The following is a 23,802-nucleotide window of genomic DNA, read 5'->3' as shown; positions in this document are numbered from 1 at the left end:
TTATTTTACATTTCAACCATAAATCCACAGATTCCCATCTCTTCCCTCCTCCTACTCCCCTCCAAACCACCCACCCCCCATCCCCTCCTCCAAAAAGTTAAGGCCTCCCATGTGGAGTCAGCAAAGCGTGGTACATTCAGTTGAGGCAGGTCCAGGTCACTCCCCCTGCATCAAAGGCTGTACAAGGTATCCTACCATAGGCAATGAGCTCCAAAAAGGCAGTTCATACACCAAGGATAGATCCTGATACCAGGAGCCTGTTAAGCAGACTAAGCTAAACAACTGTCTTGCTTTGTGCAGAGGGCCTGGTCTAGTCTAAAGCAAGCTCCACAGCTGTTGGTTTAAAGTAGTTCATGAGTTCCCACTAGCTTGGTATGGTGGTCTCTGTAGGTTTCCTCATCATGATCGTCATGCCCTTTACTCATGGAATCCCTCTTACCTCTCTTAGACTGGACTTCTGGAGCTTGACCTAGTGATTGGCTGTGGATCTCTGAGTATGCTACCATCAGTTATTAGATGAAGTCTCTCTTAGTCTAATCAGGAACTTTCAGGGCTTATTTTTATCTGGTTTGCAGGATTCAACTAACAACAACAACTAAGAATAACAAGTTCAGTGAGTGAAAATTCCCAGAATATTGAATCCTGAGAATCCTTTTTTTTTCTTATACTTACACACTAAGCTAATCTTCCCTTCCCTTCCCTCTTCCAACCCCCTTTCCTTACCCTCATCCCTCCCCAGCCCTATCTACTCCTCCTCCACTTTTTCTCTTCAGGCGCAGGCCAGCATACCCTAGATGTCAGCCAGCCAAGATATATCAAGCTGCATTGAGACCAGACACCCTCTCCTTCAGCAAGGTTGGATGAGGTAATCCTGCAGAAGGAATGGGTCCCAAAATTAGGCAACAGTTAGAGACATCCCCTGCTCTCACTGCTAGGAGTCCCACAGGAAGACCAAATTATACAACTGTAATATATATGCAAAGGACCTAGGTTGGTCCCACACATGCTCCCTGGTTTTTCATTTCAACCACTTTCAGCCCCTAGAGCCCAGGTTTGAATTTTCTGTGGGTTTTTATGTGGTGCCCTTGACACCACTGGGTCCTACAATCTTTCTTCCCCATCTTCTGCAAGATTCTCCAAGCTCTGCCTGATGTTTGCCTGTAGTCATAAGTTTTCCTGTGTCATACCCGACACATGGTCAGGACAAATCTCTCCCACCCAAGGTCCCACAGATGCTTATAAAATAATTACACAGGGGCTTACTATTAATTACAAATTGCATGGCCTATGGCAGGCTTCTTGCTAGCTAGCTCTTATATCTTGACCCATTTCTATTTATCTACAAGTTTCCACATGGCTGTGGCATTACTGGTCTGCTGGCATCTTGCTGTTCCTTAGGCAGCTGTTGGTGACTCTTCTACTTCCTTAGGCAGCTGCTGGTGACTCTTCTACTTCGGCCTTTCTTCTTCCTGTCTCTCTCTTCAGTGTCCCGCCTAGCTATAACCTGCCTTGCCATAGGCCAAATGGATTTATTTATCAACCAATCAGGGAAACATATATTCACATCATACAGAAAGATATCCCACAGCATTTGCCTGTGTGTCTCTTCATCTGTTTTCATAGTTGCTGGGTAAAGCCTCTCATTTAACAGTTGGGCTATGCAACAATTGATTCTGGCTGTATTGTCTGCTTATGAGTGACTGAAGTATGCTGGGGTTGGGGGCAAGGCCCAGCAGTAGGGCCAGGGAATAGGTGGGATAGCCTGGGCATGGGGCAGAGAGCCAGGGAACAGAAACCATATAGGTGGGCAGTTGTACTGGCAAGCATGTCACTCACTGGTTCTGGCTGGTGTGGCCTGTTCTTGAGTGGCAGAAGACCACTGGTGTTGAGGGCAGGGCCGAGCAGCCAGACCAGGGATGATGTGGGATAGCGTAGCACCTAGTATTCTTGCCCAAGGATACATTGCATCCTCAGTGCCTCCTTTCAATCTGATAGCTGACCTTACAATATACCTTAGCTAGAAGAAGAAAGACTCAGGAAGCCCATTCCAAGGGAAATATAACTTTATATACATAAAGAAGCCATGCTACTGTCTAACCTTGCATGTTTTGCTATTAGATTTATACTTTCCTGTACATTTTTCAACATGCTTATCTATATCTACTTTTATTTCTGCTTGTCTACATATTCCTTTTTCACAGAAAATAGTGGTGGATACTACTCCCAAGGGGCAGGAATGTAAAAGAGGAAGTGGTAGGGAGATATTGAATTAAAATTATGCACAAAAATATCTTATGGAATCCTCAAAATATGCTATCAAAATAATAATGAATAAAGTGAGCAAAGAGAAAAATAATTGAATGTATAAAGAGAATAATAAAAATGAAACATTGAAAAAGTAACACATTTTCCTGAAGGTACAATGAAGTATGTCTAGTTCGGTGTCACACTAGGATGAGTATTTCAACTCATATGTTAATTACTGAATTGTATCCTTAATATATCAGGTGCTACTTTAATGTGCTTTAATGTTGTTAATCGAAGTAAGAAAATATATGTTCCTTCTCCCAGCACCTCTAAGATATATACCCTCTAAATCCTCTCATAGCCACCCACTCTCAGGATTATATCCTCTATTTCTTTGGTCATTATTGCCAAATACACAACACATCTACATGTTCATGTGTTTGCATATGTGTGTGTGGTTATATACATACAAACTGAGTCCATTTTTGTTCTTCATGTGTACATGGTTTCAAGGCTGATCTTTCTGAATTGGACAACAGTAGATGTAACCAACCGTCTTATTAAATAAGAAACACAGAATCAATGCAAAGAAGAAAGCCAAGAGATCAAAGCTAAGAGCCTTACCCGCCTGCTGCAGCTAGCCTCTTCAGCCAAGAGACCTCTCCGAAAGAGAGACGTACTTCCTGTCTGTTTGTCTTTATATAGACTTTCTGTTCTGCCTTCTCATTGGTTGTAAACCCAACCACATGACTGCCACGTCACTGCCTGTATGTACAGCCCTCCAGGTCTTCTATGGTATTGAGATTAAAGGCTTGTATCTCCAATGCTGGCTGTATCCTTGACCACACAGAGATCTACCTAGCTCTGCCTACCAAGTACTGGGATTAAAGGCATGCGCCATGAACGCCCAGCTCTGCTATGGCTTGCTATTAGCTCTGACCCCCAGGCAACTTTATTTATTAACAAATAAAATCACATTTCAGTACAATTAAAATATCACCATAGACAACTTTTCTTGGGTCATCCCTTGGAGAGGCTGACTCTCATTCTTCTAGCCACCTTTAATTACCTCTAGTTTACAGCTAGGGTGGGAAGCTGAAGACTTTTTTATTTTCCATTTTATCATGTCCATCGATATTATCATTGTCCTAATGTTTATTATGCAGCTATTTCTAGAAAAGACTTATTCACAGCCATCAACCTTATTTTCTAGCTCTAAGAAACTTTCTGCTCCCCACTTTTTCTGTGTTCCTTGAGCCATTGGTGCAGGAGCTTTGTTGTAGTTGTATCCATTGGTGCTAGGCAAGAATTGTCAAGATACCCTCAATGATGCAATAGTGGCACTTTCAATAGTGGGTAACCAACAACTATCTATTGGATTTATATTTCCTGATTGCAAATAGGAAATTTTCACAGTGTTCTAAGTGGTAATCTGTTAATCTACACTTCCTGGGGAGGTTTAAATAGCATAGAAATTTGTTATTATTTTCAGGTTGAACTGCATACATAAAATGTTCCAATAAGGACATTTTTCTTTATTTTTAAATAAAACATAACAAGTGGAATTTAAATTTACCACAGACATTGAGTTTTAGACAAGCAAAGTGAACTGACGATGCTGTCTCTTCTTTTTCCCAAGATCTACACATTTTTTTTTTATTTTTTAGTAAATTTATTTTACAACATCATTTAGTTCAACATAATAGCCACAGATTCCCCTGTTCTCCCACTCTCGCCCCCCTCCCCCTCCCCCAACTGCTGTGGATATTGTTCTATATAAATAAAACACTGATGGCCAATGACCAGGCAGGAGGTAGGTGGGACAAGGAGAGAGGAGAATTCTGGGAAGCGGAAGGCTGAGGGGGAGACACTGCAGCGACCGCCAGGAGAAGAGCATGTAGAGACGCCGGTAAGCCACCAGCCACGTGGCAAGCTATAGATTTATAAAAATGGGTTAATTTAAGATAAAAGAACAGTTAGCGAGAAGCCTGCCACGGCCATACAGTTTATAAGTGATATAAGCGTCTGAGTGATTATTTTATAAGTGGATTGTGGGGCTGCGGGGCTTGGGGAACCTGGAGAGAAGCCCTCCAGCTACACCCAACCCCACCCCCCATTCCCACCTCCTCCAGATCAAGGTCTCCCCCGAGGACAGGGATCGACCTGGTAGACTCAGTCCAGCCAGGTCCAGTCCCCCCTCCCAGACCGAGCCAAGCGTCGCTGCATAGGTCCCAGGATTCAAACAGCCAACTCATGCAACAAGCCCAGGACCCGGCACCAACACAAAGCTGCCTCCCAAACAGATCAAGCCAAATGACTGTCTCACCTGTTCAGGGGGCCTGATCCAGTTGGGGGCCCCTCAGCCTTTGGTTCATAGATCCTGTGCTTCCGTTCATTTGGTTATTTGTCCCTGTGCTTTATCCAACCCTGGCTTCAACAATTCTCACTCATATAAACCCTCTTCTTTCTCACTAATTAGACTCCCAGTGCTCCATCAGGGGCCCAGCTGTGGATGTCTGCATCCAGATTCCTCAGACCTTCCTTGGATAGGGTTTATGGCACAACTAACAGGGTGGCTGGCCATTCCATCACCGGAGTAGGTCAGTTCCTGCTGTCTCTCAACCATTGCCAGCAGTCTTTTGTGGGGGTATCTTTGTGGATCTCCGTGGGCCTCCCTAGCTCTCTGCTTCCTCCCCTTCTCATGTGGTCTTCATTTACCATGGTCTCCTATTCGTTGTTCTCCCTCTTTTTTCTGGATCCAGCTAGGATCTCCCACTCTCTTTCCCTCGACCGTCGCCCTTCATTGTTCCGATCATGACCAGGCTGTTCATGTAGATCTCATCCATTTCTCCGTGTCTTTTTTGGGGTCCCATTTTCCAGGTAGCCTCACTGGTGATGTGAGTAGCAGTCCAGTCATCCTTGTTCCACATTTAGCATCTTCCTATGAGTGAGTACATATCATATTTGTCTTTCTGAGTCTGGGTCACTTCACTCAGGATGATTTTTTCTAGATCGATCCATTTGTCTGCAAACCGTATGATGTCATTGTTTTTCTCTGCTGAGTAGTATTCCATTGTGTATATGTGCCACAATTTATTTATCCATTCTTCAGTTGAAGGGCATCTAGGTTGTTTCCAGTTTCTGGCTATTACAAACAATGCTGATATGAACATAGCTGAGCAAGTGCTCTTGTGGTATGATTGAGCATTTCTTGGGTATATGCCCAAAAGTGGTATAGCTGGATCTTGGGGGAGATTGATTCCCAATTTTCTAAGAAAGCGCCATATTGATTTCCAAAGTGGTTGTACAAGCTTGCATTCCCACCAGCAGTGGAGGAGAGTTCCCCTGGTTCCACAACCTCTCCAGCATAAAGTGTCTTCAGTGTTTTTGATCTTAGCCACTCTGACAGGCGTAAGGTGGTATCTCAGAGTTGTTTTGATTTGCATTTCCCTGATGATTAGGGATGTTGAACAATTCCTTAAATGTCTTTCAGCCATTTGGGTTTCCTCTGCTGAGAATTCTCTGTTTAATTCTAAAGCCCATTTCTCAATTGGACTGTTGGTCGTTTTGATGTCTAATTTCTTGAGTTCCTTATATATTCTGGATATCAGTCCTCTGTCACCTGTGGGGGTGGTGAAGATCTTTTTCCATTCTGTAGGCTGTCGCTTTGCCTTGTTGACCGTATCCTTTGCTCTACAAAAGCTTCTCAGTTTCAAGAGGTCCCATTGATTGATTGTTTGTCTCAGTGTCTGCGCTACTGGTGTTATATTTAGGAAGTGATCTCCTATGCCAATGCGTTCAAGACTACTTCCTATTTTCTCTTCTAGCAGGTTTAGAGTAGCTGGATTTATGTTGAGGTCTTTGATCCACTTGGATTTAAGTTTTGTGCACGGTGACAGATATGGATCTATTTGAAGCCTTCTATACATTGATATCCAGTTATGCCAGCACCATTTGTTGAAGATGCTTTCTTTTTTCCATTGTACACTTTTGGCTTCTTTGTCAAAAATTATATGTCCATAGGTGTGTGGGTTAATGTCAGGGTCTTCAATTCGATTCCATTGGTCCACATGTCATTTTTATGCCAATACCAAGCTGTTTTTATTACTGTAGCTTTATAGTAGAGCTTGAAGTCAGGGATTGTGATGCCTCCAGAAGTTGTTTTATTGTACAGGTTTCTTTTAGCTATTCTGGGTTTTTTGTTTTTCCATATGAAGTTGAGTATTATTCTTTCCAGGTCTGTGAAGAATTGTCTTGGTATTTTGATGGGGATTGCATTGAATCTGTAGATTGCTTTTGGCAAGATTGCCATTTTTACTATGTTAACCCTGCCTATCCATGAGCATGGGAGATCTTTCCATTTTCTGACATCTTCTTCAATTTCTTTTTTCAGGGACTTAAAGTTCTTGTCATATAGGTTCTTCACTTGCTTGGTTAGTGTTACCCCAAGGTATTTTATGTCATTTTTGGCTATTGTAAAGGGTGATGTATCTCTAATTGTCTTCTCATCTTCTTTGTCCATTGTATATAGGAAGGCTACTGATTTTTTTGAGTTGATCTTGTATCCTGCTATGTTGCTGAAGGTGTTTATAAGCTTTATCAATTCCTGGGTGGAATCTTTGGGGTCACTCAAGTATACTATCATGTCATCTGCAAATAGGGAAAGCTTGACTTCTTCCTTTCCAATTTGAATCCCCTTAATCTTCTTATGTTGTCTTATTGCTCTGGCTAGAACTTCAAGTACTATATTGAATAAGTATGGGGAGAGTGGACAGCCTTTTCTCGTTCCTGATTTTAGTGGAATTGCTTTGAGTTTCTCTCCATTTAATTTGATGTTGGCTCTTGGTTTGCTATATATTGCCTTTATTATGTTTAGGTATGTTCCCTGTATTCCTGATCGCTCCAAGACTTTTATCATGAAGGGGTGTTGGATTTTGTCAAATGCCTTTTCTGCATCTAGTGAGATGATCATGTGGTTTTTTTCTTTGAGTTTGTTTATATGGTGTATTACGTTGATGGACTTTCGTATGTTGAACCACCCTTGCATCCCTGGGATGAAGCCTACTTGATCATGGTGGATAATTGTTCTGATGTGTTCTTGGAGTCTGTTTGCCAATATTTTATTGAGTATTTTTGCATCAATGTTCATGAGGGAGATCGGTCTGTAGTTCTCTTTCTTTGTTGTATCCTTGTTTGGTTTAGGAATCAGGGTAATTGTAGCCTCATAAAAGGAGTTTGGTAATGTTCCTTCTGTTTCTATTATGTGGAACAATTTAGAGAGTATTGGTATTAACTCTTCTTTGAAGATCTGGTAGAATTCTGCGCTGAAACCATCTGGTCCTGGGCTTTTTTTGGTTGGGAGAATTTTAATGACTGTTTCTATTTCCTTAGGGGTTATTGGGCTATTTAAATAGTTTATCTGGTCTTGATTTAACTTAGGTATGTGGTACTTGTCCAGAAAAATGTCCATTTCTTTTAGGTTTTCCAGTTTTGTGGAGTAGAGGTTTTTGAAATATGACCTTATAATTCTCTGGATTTCCTCAATGTCTGTTGTTATGTCCCCCTTTTCATTTCTGATTTTGTTGATTTCGATTCTCTCTCTCTGTCTTTTGGTTAGTTTGGATAAGGGCTTGTCTATCTTGTTGATTTTCTCAAAGAACCAACTCTTTGTTTCATTAATTTTTTGCATTATTCTCTTAGTTTCTAATTTATTAATTTCACCTCTCACTTTGATAATTTCCTGGCATCTATTTTTCCTGGGAGACTTTGCTTCTTCTTGTTCTAGAGCTTTCAGGTGTGCTGTTAAGTCACTAGTGTGAGATTTCTCCAACTTCTTTATGTGGGCATTTAGTGCTATGAATTTCCCTCTTAGCACTGCTTTCATAGTGTCCCATAAGTTTGGGTATGTGGTGTCTTCATTTTCATTGATCTCTAGGAAGTCTTTAATTTCTTTCTTTATTTCTTCCTTAACCCATTGGTGATTTAGTTGAGCATTATTCAGTTTCCATGAGATTGTAGGTTTTCTGTAGTTTTTGTTGTTGTTTAAATCTAACTTTAACCCATGGTGGTCTGATAGAACACAGGAGGTTATTCTAATTGTTTTATATCTGTTGAGATTTGCTTTGTGGCCAAGTATGTGGTCGATTTTAGAGAAAGTTCCATGGGGTGCTGATAAGAATGTATATTCTTTCTTGTTAGGATGGAATGTTCTGTAGATATCTATTAGGTCCAATTGGGTCATGACATCAGTTAAGTCCTTTATTTCTCTGTTAAGTTTTGATTTGGGAGATCTGTCCAGTGGTGAACGTGGGGTGTTGAGATCTCCCACTATTAATGTGTGGGATTTTATATGTGGTTTAAGCTTTAGTAATGTTTCTTTTACATATGTGGGTGCCCTTGTGTTTGGGGCATAAATGTTCAGAATTGAGACTTCATCTTGGTGGATCTTTCCTGTGATGAATATGTAATGTCCTTCTTTATCTCTTTTGATTGATTTTAGTTTGAAGTCTATTTTGTTGGATATCAGGATGGCTACCCCTGCTTGTTTCTTAAGACCATTTGATTGGAAAGTCTTTTCCCAGCCTTTTATTCTTAGGTAGTGTCTGTCTTTGAATTTGAGATGTGTTTCTTGTATGCAGCAAAAAGTTGGGTTCGGCTTTCGTATCCATTCTGTAAGTCTATGTCTTTTTATAGGTGAATTAAGTCCGTTAATATTAAGGGATATTAATGACCAGTGATTGTTCATCCCTGTCATTTTTGGTGGTAGTGTGTGTGTACTTCCCTTCTTTGGGGTTTACTGTTGTGGCTTTATCTATTGCCTGTGTTTTCGAGTGTGTATCTGACTTCCTTTGGTTGGAATTTTCCTTCTAGTGCTTTCTGTAGGGCTGGCTTTGTGGATAGGTATTGTTTAAATCTGGCTTTGTCTTTGAATGTCTTGTTCCTTCCATCTATGATGATTGAAAGTTTTGCTGGGTATATTAGTCTGGGCTGACATCCATGGTCTCTTAGTGTCTGCATTACATCTGTCCAGGTCCTTCTGGCTTTCAAAGTCTCCATTGAGAAATCGGGTGTTATTCTGATGGGTTTACCTTTATAGGTCACTTGGCCTTTTTCCTTGGCTGCTCTTAATATTCTTTCTTTATTCTGTACATTTAGTTGTTTAATTATTATGTGTCGAGGGACTTTTTTGGGGGGTCTAGTCTGTTTGGTGTTCTATAGGCTTCTTGTATCTTCATAGGCATTTCCTTCTTTAAGTTGGGAAAGTTTTCTTCTATAATTTTGTTGAATATATTTTCTGTGCCTTTGAGTTGGTATTCTTCACCTTCTTCTATCCCTATAATTCGTAGGTTTGGTCTTTTCATGGTGTCCCAGATTTCTTGGACATTTTGGTTCATGACTTTGTTGGCTTTAGTGTTTCCTTCGACTGATGAAACTATTTCTTCTACTGTATCTTCAATGCCAGAAATCCTCTCTTCCACCTCTTGCATTCTGTTGGTTATACTTGCATCCGAAGTTCCTGATCTTTTACTCAGGTTTTCTATTTCCAGCATTCCCTCTGTTTGTGTCTTCTTTATTTTTTCAATTTCCCTTTTCAGTTCTTGGACTGTTTCCTTTGTTTGTTTCATTGCTTTTTCATGATTTTCTTTCAGTGCTTTATTGTTTTCTTCCAGGACTTTATTGTTTTCTTGGAGGGCTTTATTGTTTTCTTCTAATTTGTTTGCCCTTTCCTCTAGTTGTTTACAGCGTTCTTCCAATTTTCTTGTCTTTTCCTCTACACAAGCCTCTACCTTCTTCATGAAGTTACTCATAAGGCTACTTTCTTCTGCTTCTTCCAATTTTTGGTGTTCAGTTCTAGATGTTGGAGGCGGGCTAGGTTCTGGTGATGCTGTATTGCTCTTCATTTTGTTGTATGTACTTCTGCCTTGATGTCTGCCCATCTCCTTGTGGTTCCTTCTTGGTCTTAACAGTGTACTTGTTTCAGAAAGAGCTGACAGATTCAGGAAGACTCTCTCTCTTGTCCAAAAGGGAGTTCTCTTGTCCAACTCTCTGGTCCAGAAGGGAAGTCGGGGGCAGGCTCTGGTCCAGAATGGCAATCGGGGGCAGGCTGGGAGCTGGGGGCCGGTCTCTAAGTCTCAGGAAGTGGCTGGGGTCTCGGGCAGATGGGCGTGGGGCAGGGTGCGGAGATTGCAGGGGCTGCCGGGGGCTTGGAAAAGGGGATCCCTCCGGTGGGGCTAAAAGGGGAGCTGTCCGGTGGCCAGAACCTGGTGCCAAGTTGGGCAGGTCTTCCCGGAGTGGCTGGTGCCCAGGGATGGGGTCCGGGTTGGACCCGGGTACTCACCTCTGGTCCAGAATGGCAATCGGGGGGCAGGCTGGGAGCTGGGGGCCGGTCTCTAAGTCTCAGGAAGTGGCTGGGGTCTCGGGCAGATGGGCGTGGGGCAGGGTGCGGAGATTGCAGGGCTGCCGGGGGGCTTGGAAAAGGGGATCCCTCCCGGTGGGCTAAAAGGGGAGCTGTCCGGTGGCCAGAACCTGGTGCCAAGTTGGGCAGGTCTTCCCGGAGTGGCTGGTGCCCAGGGATGGGGTCCGGGTTGGACCCGGGTACTCACCTCTGGTCCAGAAGGGAAGTCGGGGGCAGGCTGGGAGCTGGGGGCCAGTCTCTAAGTCTCAGGAAGTGGCTGGAGTCTCGGGCAGATGGGCGTGGGGGCAGGGCGCAGAGATTGCAGGGGCTGCCGGGGGGCTTGGAAAAGGGGATCCCTCCCGGTGGGGCTAGAAGGGGAGCTGTCTGGTGGCCAGAACCTGGTGCCAAATTGGGTAGGTCTTCCTGGAGTGGCTGGTGTCCAGGGATGGGGTCCGGGTTGGACCCGGGTACTCACCTCTGGACCAGAAGGGAAGTAGGGGGCAGGCTGGGTGATCTACACATTTTTTAAATCCTCATCAATATTGTGCTTAAATGGCATGCATTTGGAGAGCAAAGTTTATCCTCCTGTGTCAGTTCTCATGAGCCATCCAGCCACTTTTCCAGACATGTTCTTTCATTGCACTGAGGCTTCTCAAACACCTGAGTTTAACTGTTTACCAGGGCCCAGGGATCCTCCTGTTTCCATTTCCCCAGGACAAGATTGCCATATGGTCCACATCTGGCACATCATATGGGAGAGGGCAGTGAACTTAGATCTACAGGTTTACCCTGAAAACACATTACTGAATGAGGTATCTCCCATGAAATTCAAATGATAAAAATTTGGAGACAGACTCTCCATGTGTAGCAGGGTTTTGTGTGCATCTCTGCAACCACTGTGGTCAGCAGGGTAATGATCCACCAGAGGAAACAAGGCAGTTTGGTTCAAAAGGACTAAACAAACTTTGTTAGTCTGGCCCCACATAGTTTATTGTAGCTATATTTAAGCACCACACAATTTAGTGAAAACTTGCCTGATGTTTCTTAACTCAATGCCATGTACATAATAAAGCACAAAGTAAACTAAAGATCAAACATGGATACATCAAAACTCTATAAAGTGTATGTGACACCTTCCATAAAGATTGGTTCTACAAATTGAATACATGTGACACCTTTCATAAAGATGGGTGTTATAGATTGACTACACGCGACACCTTCCATCAGGATAGGTTCTATAATCTGATTGATAAAAACAAGATCATAATAAGGGTCTAACTGAGGCTTTGGTCTGGTCTCTGTCACAATGATACTTCAAAGGTCACCCAAGCCTTCTGGGATGATAACAGGTTATGCATTGCTATCTTTGAAGGAACAACCCCGTGTGGTTAACATCTCAGGTTCCCTATTACTTTTTATGAGCACAAGACTTCAGTTCCTCGTACACTGTTAGACCTTGAAATCATATTCCCCTGCCCCCACTTACCATGTTCTAGGATTAGAGAAGTTAACCACACCATAGAGATTTTAATAGGACTAGTACAAATAACTTTTCTAAAACTACTAAAATAAAACACAATCTGTATTGTATATAATTTTGATTTCTATAATGTTTGGATTCTTGATATTTTGAAATAATGTAGTTAATATTAAAAACAAAATATATAATTTATTACATTAATTTAAACTACTTAATAGGATATTACTAAAACTTAAAATGTATTTATAATTGTTCACATGGAATAATCTGAAGAAATGGTTACGGTTTGTGACTAAGAGTTTGCATCATCACTCATTTCCAAATTCATGCTTCTCTTCAAATTTAGAAAAGCATAACTCACATTATTTGTATAAGAAAATTTCTAAGCAAAATGGCTGACCATTGGAAAAATCTTAACAGATGGGTAATTCACTTTTAGTCTTCATGTAGTCTGTTTCCTGTTACCAGTGAGTTAAAATAAGTGAAGAATTCCCTTTGCACTCTTTTTTTTTTTTTTTTTTTTTTTTTTTTTTTCAACTTTAAAGACTGGATTTATTTGGAGAAAAACAAAAAACCCTCAACCCAAAGGATGGGATTTTACATCTCAAGACATCTCCCAAGTAATGTCTACAGATTACAAATCATTTTCATAGAAGATATTTTTGTACAAATTTTACATGTATTCAGGAGCGGGACATAAGTCAACCCCTGCTTTTATTTTAACAGAGGAGCAAAGTAGGAGAGTGGGACAGAACAGCTTTCTTCTGGTGCAACTATCTGGAAGGGAAATAGACATGAAGAGGGCAAACTACCTTTTCATTGTCTACAACCAACGGTTTTAAAAAACCCATTCAACCGTGGGTCTCTCTCTAAAAGCCCACTTTCTAGCTACTAGCCAATCAAGACCACTGGGCAAGCGACTTGCTATGGTCACTGCTGCAGCACACCAAACCAGCCTCCTGCACAGCAGGCCTCGGGCTTGCACACTAAGACCAAGGTCTCCTCTGCCTGCGGTAGGGGGTAATTGGGAGTGAGTCTACAGGCCACTAACAAGTAGTACCGCTTGGGGACCAAAATGAATGGGAAACTCAATCGTGGTTTGAAAAGCTTTGAGGGAGTGATCAGTTATTTTATACCAGGTAGTAAGGGAAATGGCATGACCTCCAATAAACACATGAATAGAAGGATCGTTTCCCGGATGAGGAAGCACGTAGCAGGTGTGGGAAATTCGTCTTCTAAATTCTGTCCTTTCTAAAGGTTCGAATCTATCCACATTCTTTCCTTGTCACTCTGGTCGTCTCATGTTCTTGATGACGCTGTCAGCCTTCCAAAATCAGTCCCTGCTCTCACCAGAAGCTGTGGCCTGAGGCTCTGTGGTGGTGGTGATCCTGCCCCGTCTGCTCCTGCTGCTTTCACCACCCCCTTGGAGGTCAGAGTATTTCAGTTGATGGGCTTGGGTGGTGAATAGGGGTACATACATGGGGAGAGTTGAGTTAAAGGTCTTCAGCCTGGATTGGGGTGTTTCTATACTTTTCTTCACTGGAACCCCATGCTAGTGCTTGGGTTTGTAATGTGACCTAGGCTGTGGTTTTCTGCTTAGAGGGGGTTGGTTTCTTGACCTCCCTCAAGAATAAAGGATAATGCAAAGAACTATTGAATAAGGTCCTGGCTTCTCTTGCACAGTAGCTTGACCTGTCTGCTTTGATCTGCACCTTTGTGTACGGGTCAGCTCCAAAGTCGGCAGGCTTCCCTTTGCACTCTTTTTTATTTTATAATTAACTTAATTTCACATATCTGCCACGGATTCCCCCGTCCTCCCTCCTCCCACCCTCAGCCCTCCCTCCCAATCCACAGCCCATTCCCATGTCCTCCAAGGCAAGGTCTCCCCTGTGGAGTCATCCCAGCCTGGTATACTCAGCCGAAGCACGTCCAGTCTCCTCCTCCCTACACTAAGGCTGAACAAAGTGTCCCAGCATAGACCCCAGGCTCTGAAAAGCCAGCCTATGCACCAAGGACAAGTCCTGGCTCCACTGCCTGGGGGCCTCCCAAACAGTTCAAGCTAATCAACTGTCTCACTTATCCAGAGGGCATGCTCCAGTTCCACAGGGGCTCCTTTCGCACTCTTATTTCAAATTGATGATATGCTTTTTTGTGGTGGTATTGTGTTCCCCAAAATATTGTGTACCCTAATAAACTTATCTTGGGTCAGAGACAGAACAACCACTAGATACAAAGGCTAGAAAATGGTGGCACTCATACCTTTAATCCTATCACTCCAGAGGTAGAAATCCCTTTGGATCTCTGTGAGTTCAAGGCCACATTGGAAACGGCCAGGCATGGTGACACATGCCTTTAATCCCAAGAAGTGAGCCTTTAATCCCAGGGAGTGATGGTAGAAAGCAGAAAGGTATATAAGGCGTGAGGACCAGAAACTAGAAGCATTTGGCTGGTTAAGCTTTCAGGCTTTTGAGCAGCAGTTCAGCTGAGACCCATTCTGGATGAGGACTCCGAGGACTCCAGTCTGAGGAAACAGGACCAGCTGAGGATCTGGCAAGGTGAGATAGCTGTGGCTTGTTCTGGTTCTCTGATCTTCCAGTTCACCCCAATACCTGGTTCAGGTTTGATTTTATTAATAAGAACTTTTAAGACTCCTGTTACACTTTTGTGTTTGTTGACCTTCTCAAAACAAATAGAACAGCTGTTTACTAACTACTGTTTTTTCAAGAATTTTGTGACACTTTTTCTTGACACAATGGTCAGGATCAATACTGACAGAAGAAAGAATGTGATAGATATATCTATGGCCATTAATCTCTCCCAATCTATTGATATCTATTTATACCATTCATTACTACCATGGCAGTGTGGACGATTTTTAGTTTCCTGAGGTCACAGTTGTCAGTTTTTGGCCTCTATTCCTTAGCAAATGGAATCCTGCCTGGAAAATACCGTCTTACACCTGTTCCTTGTAAAATACTGCCTATGTTGTCTTCTAGGGTTTCTAGTATTTCAGGATTCAGATTGAGGTCTTTGATCCATTTCTATCTAATATTTGTGAAAAGTAATAACGTGAGTCCCATTTCATTGTACTGCAAGTAGATACCCAGTTTTCTCAGCAGGGTCCTTGAAGACGCTTTCTTTTCTCCAGTGTAGGTGCTTTGCCTTTTGCTAAGGTCCACATGGCCATAGTAATGAGTCCTTGTATTTGGCTCTTCTACTTGATTATCTTGCTCTTTAAGACTATTTTTTTGTGCCTGTATCAGACTGAAACTTACTCTCTGAGAATGTTTTAAGATTATCATGGACTTACTTAACTTCCCCTTCCTTTTTCTCCCCATCTAAACAATCCCATATGCCCTTTGTGCTCACTTCCAAATTCATAACTTCATTTTTCTGGAATTGTTTTCACATAAATATATGTGTGTGTTTATTCCTATGATTTTTCCACATAGGAAAATACAACCTGTTCAGTATGTATAATGTTACTTATGTGTTTACAAGCCTACCATTTGGTATTGAATAACCAATTAATATGCTCCTCAATAGAAAGATTATATCTCCCAATCATGACTTTCATCAGTTGCTTGTGAGTTTTATCTCTAGGACTGAGGCCTCATGATGTTTCCCCAGTCTACTCTGGGGAATGCCTATTGTTGTTGTCATCCTTATTCTGCTGCTATTGAGACAGTCATATAGATGACACCTTGTGGGTATAGCTTCTGATATTATGAGGATAAAGAATATCATACCAAACTCCCTGACCCTCTGGCTCCTTCTACCTTTCTGGCCCCTCTTACACAATGTTCCCTGAACCTCAGTTATGGGGATGTTTTTATTATACTCCATGGGAACCAGGCTCCACATCTCTGCCTTCTGATTGGTTGTGGTTTTCTGTAATCGTTCAGTGTGTTGAAAACAGAAGTTTGCTTTAGGAGAGGTGAAGAATACACTTTTCCATGGGTATAAGCACAAAATTGTGATGTCTTTGTGTGTATCATTTTTGTTGTCGTTGCTGCTGTTAGGGGCTATGCTGGTTTAGTAAAGCGGCAGTTATTTATACTGTACATCACATCATTAGCCTGGGTAGTTAGCTAGGTTTTTTTTTTTTTAACATTCTAGCTCCATAAGATATCTTAAAGACAGCAATAATAATACCTCCTGTATTCATCTTTTACCTCAGGATTTGTCATAAAATCTAGAGTCATTTCTGGTTCCATATGAAAATTAGGATGTATATTCTTTCATATTTGTGTGAAGAATGTTATGTTTTTTGTTTTCTTTTTTAATTTGGCATTGCATTGTATCTGTAAATTTTTTTTTCTGGATGATCATTTCTCTAATATAAATTCTACCATTCTGTGATTATTAAATACCTTTTCATTGTGTAGGATTTTTCTCAAACCCTTTCTCCTGAGATTGGAAGTTTACTTTCTTCTTCTTCTTCTTCTTCTTCTTCTTCTTCTTCTTCTTCTTCTTCTTCTTCTTCTTCTTCTTCTTCTTGGTTATGTAGCACCCAAGATATTTTCTTTTAAAAAAAGATGCTATTTTAAATGGGATTCTGTCCATAATGTCTTCCTAAGGTGGCTTTGTTGTTGGAATACAGAAAGGGTGTTGATTATTGTAAACTTATTCTCTCCTTGTCATGTTGTTTAAATTGTTTATTCTACAACTTGTGTTCTGGTACAATTTGCCTATATCTTAGGTATAATAGTGTGTCACCTGAAGTTGGGGATAATGTAAGTTCATCTTTTCATAGATATGTGCTTTCAATTTCCTTCTCTTCCTGTATTGCTCAGTGTAATACCTCCAACACAATATTGTAAAGGGGGTAGTGGTCACCCTGTCTTCTTCAAGATTTCAGTAGGTTTCTATGCAGTATTTCTACATATAGGATGGTGTTGGCAAGTTTGTCAGAGATAGCTTTTAATATTTTAAAATATGTTCCCTCTGTTACTCTTCTCTCTGGGAGTTCTATTTATAAAGCATGAGATATGCTGTCTAAGGCTTTATTTTCACCATTGAGTTAATCCTGTTTTTGTTGCCTTGAGTACATTTTATGACATTTGGTATTTATAGAATTCTGTATGTTCAACCAAGCCTGTACGTCTGTAATAAAGAATCTTTAATCATTGTGGTTGATCTCCTTGATATGGGCATGTATTCATTTTTCTAGTAGGTTTTTAAGGATTTTTACCACTATGGGCACCATATGAAAATTATGTAAATGTACATTGAATATACACAATTTTCAAAGAATATTACTCAAGTATGTTTTCTAGAGTGGCATTGTTTAACTTGCCACACAGAGAAAGGTTAAATAACTGGGTTTTTTTTCAACAAAAAATATATTACTGTTCCTTATTTATATCTTTTGCTGTTAAATATTGAATGTAATTTGCATCTGTTATATCTTTACACTTCAGGAGATTGGATGTAGCAACATGGTCTAAAATCTTTTCTTTTTCCTTGTTCCAAGCCCTTTTAAAAAATTTCATCTACCTTTTCTATCTTGATAGCTAACTACATTCTAAGGAAGCATTGTAATACAAACAGAAAATTGTAATATTTACATGCATATTTGTAGGCCTTCATATCTATGGAATATACTTCTCATGAATTTACTCTATTCTTCAAATGTGAATGACTCATGTGCACCCTAGTAAAGCATATCCAGATTCATTTGCTTACTGAAGTCATTTAACAAAAGATAATCTCCTCAGATGTACTTTTGAAAACTGATTTCATTCTCTCTTTTAAATAATGTGGAACTCAAAGGTAAACACAAAGAGTTTGTTATATGAAACCTTTTAGTTTGTTAGGACCACTCAACCACAAGTCACAATTTACAACTGAAAGAGTAAATATGAAGCACAACATAAAATTCACTTCTGCAGTGTTCTTGTCCGTGGCTCCAGTAATTGTGACATTTCCAAGTATTACAATAGTTTTTAGTAATACAGATATCATTTGTTATACCAGAATGATTATTTTAATTAGATTAGTGGATACTTATGTGCTTTTTGAATGAGATCATTTTCACACGGTCTTTATTGCTTCTTGAAATGCTTTATTTAATCATTCAGAAAAGTAGGAACAGCTCATAGATCATGAGAATGGAAAGGAGAGATAAGTCAGGAATCCAATATGTGGTATGCTGACTTCACAGGAGAGGGGACAATTCATTCAGAAAGAAATGGTGATTTATATGTGAAACTGATTCCGTGGTCAAGAGGATATGACCCTAATTGTCATCCGGTTGTCCTCTGTGCAAACATGAAAGCAAATATGAAAACATAGTTGAAAGGGCAGGAAAGATTTCATCCTAGAGAGTGCATGAACACAAAATTAAATATAACAATATAGAGTATAGAAAAGGGATTATACACAAACAGTTCCTTTCCTAGAAACCACAAGTAATTTATACTTTGGATTCCATTGGAGCACTGTGTACAGGAAATAATGGTATTCTGTGGCCTCACATGAAAGTTGACATTGAGAGGATTCAAAGAATATGTAGAAAAGATCAGCATGCTTGTATCATATCTGTGGCAAATAATAGTCCATAATCATAAGTTAACTAAGAATTTTCAAATGACAAGACACTTTTCTTGATCCAATATTACACAATATGAATGTATTAGTAATTCTGAATAAGATAAAAGTCCTTCACATGAATAAAAATATTCTATCCTTCACTTTTGACACTAAGATTTTCAGCTTTAAATGACAGATAATATTCTGTCCTGATTTTGTCTAATTTTTAGTTCATTGTTTACCTTTCACATACTTACTTCTAACTTTTTATGTAATAAGCACAAATACATACAAATATCAACATGAATAACCATGGCTTCTGTTTCTACTCACCTACAGAAGGTCTTTACTTGGGACAAGTATCTGTAAAAGAATATGAATGGTGTAAGGAGAGACAGAAATGTTATCATAAGAATATAAGAACAGCTCGCCAATGACTATTTCTTCAATAACAATTGAAAGATAGCATATAACTAGATACAATCTGAATGAGGGGATTAACTGAGTACATAGATGATATATAGGTAGATAGATACATACATACATACATACATACATACATGCATACATGCATACATACATACATATATAGTTATACTCTATATGTATGCATACATATATTTATTAATATACATCAATACACACACACACACACACACACACATATATATGTGATATAGCCAAAAATATTTCATTGATGTTACCTGTAGCCCGAACATCCTGAATGTTTTCTGGTGGAATGTTCTTATTCTCAGCAAATTTCTCAAGTTTTTCATGTTCTTCTTTATTTAAAGGCCCACCTTTTCCTACATTGCATGAATGACAATGTCAGAGACAAGTTCGGTAGAATTCTATAAAACTTGCATTGCTTCCCTAGTGTCCCACCATGGTATGCAACAGAAAATCTCAACTTCTCCAAATTTATCTATGCTGGGAGGGTCAATACAATCAATAATAATTTCTCCATGTTCCATTTAATGAAGTCTAATGGTGGTAAGACATACTTTCTAGTGTTCTATGATGCATCAAAATAAAAACTCTTCACTAGAGAATTCGCACACCTCAATCCTATCCACTTTTAAAAACATAACACTAGGGAGTCATGAATGCCACTCAATGGAACCTTCACATTTCTCCTGAGTCTATACTCGAGAGTTCATGTTTTAATTTCATATACACTTGATCAAATGATACTCATAATGGTCTGAACTTTAGGAAAACAATATTTCCTCTACTCTTTCTAGTGAGGAAACATGAAGACAACATCTTCCAATAGCCTCACCCCTTGTCACTAGTCGTCAATGACCATTCTACTTGAATTACCATATATTGTAAGAGTTGGTCCACACAACAATGGGATTGTCATTTAGTGGACAGGAATTCAGAAATCCCATGATACTGTATTTGGGGGTGAATCTGCCTGAATCCTCTTTTGCAGAGTGATACTTTTGTTACATTTTCAGATAATCCACTGCCATTCTTACCAAGAACAAAAATCAAGTTTGTTTCTGTGCCGGCACTATCCACATTCTTACTGGTAAAGACTGCATGCTTTGGTGTTAAATGCACAAGTTCATATTTGTTGTCACCTTCATCTATAAAATGGAAATATTTAAAAACCCAGTGTCAGTCATTTTTCTACTTTATTTAATGTCACCTATTTGCTAAACATTAGTATTGACCTTGACTCTAGCAATCATCTCTGATTCAATATCACATGTGTGCAAAGGTGTTTCTGTAGTCATTTATTTTGGATATCCATCCCATCATAATGTGGTGACCAATCATTTCTGCTCTTCAAACCTGATAGTGAATCGTAAGTACAGACATATTCCTTTTCTCTGAATTTTTTTTTGTCAAGACTTGTGTGAACAGTCTGTTGGGTATTCCTTTTCCTTTCAACCAGATCCCAAAGCTCATTTGTTAATTTCCTGAAAGTGTATTACATTGGTGTCACATCATGATAATACTTGGTGTGCAAATGAGTACATGTGCAAAAATAGACGATACTAATTAGTAATATGCACAAGTTATTATCTTGTAAGGTTATTGATGCAAAAGATGTAAAGATGAACATTTTGAGTATACCAGACATTCATGTTTTGTAGTCTGTCTGTGTGTTTATGTGTTTAAGTGTCTGTATGTCTTCTCTCTCTCTTTCCTTCTATCTCTCTCTAACTAATTCTCTCTCTCTCTCTCTCTCTTTCTCTCTCTCTCTCTCTCTCTCTCTCTCTCTCTCTCTCGTGTGTGTGTGTGTGTGTGTGTGTGTGTGTGTGTGTGTGTGTGTGTTTAAATGGTATTTCTACTTACTGACACTTATGAAATGGTAAAAGTGGTTCATGAGATAATTGAAGGAGTTAGGATCTGGTCATTTTCTATTACAGGACTGCATTTTAATATCCATGTTAAGTTAAGAAAACATTAGACTTGCCAGATGAATGTGTCCTCTGTTCACTTAAGATAAAAATCAAAAGTCAAAGTGTGTATAATTCAGTGGTATGGTGTTGCTATTACTTTAGCAATTTTTAAAAAATTGAAGGAGTCAGTCTGAAATTCTTAAATAGATTTTTCTCTAAATGCTTTAAAAATTGAAGTTTATCATCCAATAACATAAATGTTGTGATCTCTCCAAAATATGAGAAAAGGAAACATTGAAAAAGCACTGTTAATTTAAATTATTTATGAATCAAAGATGACACATCATGTCTTCAATATAAGTACTTGAGAGCCTAAGGCATGAAGTTTAAGAAGATGCTTGAGGCCATTGAGGCCTATTAGTGAGTGGCAGGTCTGTCTGATAGCAAACTGAGACACTGTATGAAAGAAAAAACACTGAATATCAACTAGAAATAAATTTTCATTCAGGAAAACTATTTGAAGATATCTTGTTAGAATTATTTGCATTTTTAGGTAATAGTGTTCTTCTCCATGTAAATTTCAGATGACCTACAATGTACTCTGACTTTGTAGTGTATCTCAGTTCATTGGAAGGATTGATAACTTTCTGAGAAGCCAAAATTTTTCTAGATTCATGTCTGTCCCTATGTGTGGCTGAAGTATTAGCTTGAATGTGCACACTCAAATTGCTTTTGTTCATAAAGGAAACTCCTAGATCCTGTACTTACATTGGGTTCTGTAGGAGCCATCTGCTTGCTTATACCCAGTGACTGTGGTCTTTGAGCATTGGCCATTCAAACTAAAAATCAAACAGAGAATCCATGGTTTATTCTTTATAACTTTTAAATTCCTATTAAACATCTTCAAATGTTATAGTGAACTTCAGAGAATCACAGTATCTATGAACAGTGTATAGAATTAGGACTTACCTTACTGTTCCTAATTCTTGTTTAGATAAGTTCATTCTGTTTGTAATCATACAGATGACTGGCTTTATTGGTGCCCATTTTGCCAAGTGCTCTATAGGCCCTGATGTCTTCCTTATCAAAACTATGCTATTCACTGAGTATGATTTTCATTATGCTAATTCTCTTGTTCTAGTCCAACAATATTAGGAACACAATTTTATATGCATGTTTTTAAGTGCTTTTATTTGTATCCTGAAACATAAAATTGTGGCTACAAGAGAGAAATGGTTCTAAGCATTTTAGTCCTAATGGCGTTATGTACTGTTTCATTAAACATAGTCATCCAAATGCCAGAGAGAGAGTCTTTAAACCTAAAGCTTCAGAGAAAGGGATTCATAAGTTAGATTTTCTGTCCTGTTTGTGGAGGACTTTTTTATGACATCAATGATTGGATGAGATAACGTGCATGGCTTAGACCTAAATGCTCACCTATACCTTTTACTTACTACAAATGAGAACCTTAGAATCTCCTACATCTAATATTAGAGAATAAAATTCAACCACAATCCTTCAGCCACAAGGATTTCTAAATAAACACTTATGGAATTGGAGACAGTATCTAATCTCTGTATGGTGTCCAGAGATACCCCATCATGGAATGATATAATCACATTGCTAAAGATGTGATTTCATGACCAGAAGAAAAAAATTCCCCTATAAATTAAACAACATAAAGGCTGAGAAACATAAATAGTCTGCTCAGTTTACATGGTTGACAATTTACTGACTTGACATAAAATGTGACTCCCATTTCACTACATTCCTCATTACAAGTAAGTTCACGAAGGTAGAGTCTCAGAGGTCTTTCCAGTTCTATCTTGTCAACATTGTCAGCAGCGATGGCAACTGTTTCCCATTTTCCATCAACCTGAAAAAACAAAAAGGCAAAAAAAGGAGAAAAATAAAACAGGTCATTAAAGTATGATTTGGTATTCTCATCTCTGATCCCAGTCCTTGGAAATATGTAAACTAACTAAAACTACCAATCAATAATATTTTATGTATTAGTTCAAGATTATGTATCTATAGCTGTAGAATAACACAGGGTAGTATGATGACTTGATTAATACAACATTTTGGACTTGAGACTTTGTCAAACTGCTCATGTTTTAGCCTCTTATGCTCTGCAGATTCAACCTATTGTTTGCTTATTTCATTTGTTTCATCCTAGAGAAATATGATTGGAAAAGCATATCTCAGTGAAGGTCAGAAAGCTTATTTCATGAATACAGACTTGCAAGGACTAACTGAATGACACATCACATCCACAGAAATATGCTATTGAGGAAACTCAGACATAGGCACAGACCAAATGAATTTACCTCCACATGAGCATGAGCCAGTCCAAATGCCAAAGCCAGCAGCAGAAACTTTACCATGGTGGCACCTGTCTTTGGTCTTCTGCAGAAGCTCAAAGAAGTTCAGTGGATGTGAAGGAACTGAACTGACAAAGATTTTTATACAGCTGGTTAGAGGGAGTTTCATGGAATCAACCAATGGTTCTGCACCACAGCAACCTACATCCATCTGGTATTTCCTCTTTGGCCCTGCTGAATGGTGTATAATATCATATCCCTAAACTAAGAAGCCTAGCCTTAAGGTCAGGTTATGTTGGGATGATTAATTGAACATCCTGTCAGAAAGAAAGGGCTATCCCTGTGAGAACATTAAGGAATGGCTTTGCCTCCAGAACTATACTGGTGGGTAAACGTCACAATGCATATATATATATATATATATATATATATTATATATATATATATATATATATATGCATTTGT

General features: G+C 39.4%; 1 protein-coding gene across 1 annotated transcript; it reads right to left on the bottom strand.

The window, feature by feature from the left end:
* Positions 1 to 815: 815 nt before the first annotated feature.
* On the bottom strand, positions 816 to 23,400 carry LOC114686659 (odorant-binding protein-like). The gene is made up of 6 exons (XM_028861295.1): positions 23,344 to 23,400; positions 22,750 to 22,889; positions 21,782 to 21,852; positions 20,141 to 20,251; positions 19,361 to 19,462; positions 816 to 871 (listed from the first exon to the last, which is right to left on the bottom strand). Exons 1-6 carry the CDS (start codon positions 23,398 to 23,400, stop codon positions 816 to 818), a joined length of 537 nt encoding a protein of 178 aa, XP_028717128.1.
* Positions 23,401 to 23,802: the final 402 nt, after the last annotated feature.

This window comes from Peromyscus leucopus, chromosome X, assembly GCF_004664715.2.
Source record: "Peromyscus leucopus breed LL Stock chromosome X, UCI_PerLeu_2.1, whole genome shotgun sequence".
NCBI lineage: Eukaryota > Metazoa > Chordata > Mammalia > Rodentia > Cricetidae > Peromyscus > Peromyscus leucopus.
The sequence above is the reverse complement of the archived record's forward strand: the minus strand, read 5'-3'. Positions and strand labels throughout refer to the sequence as shown.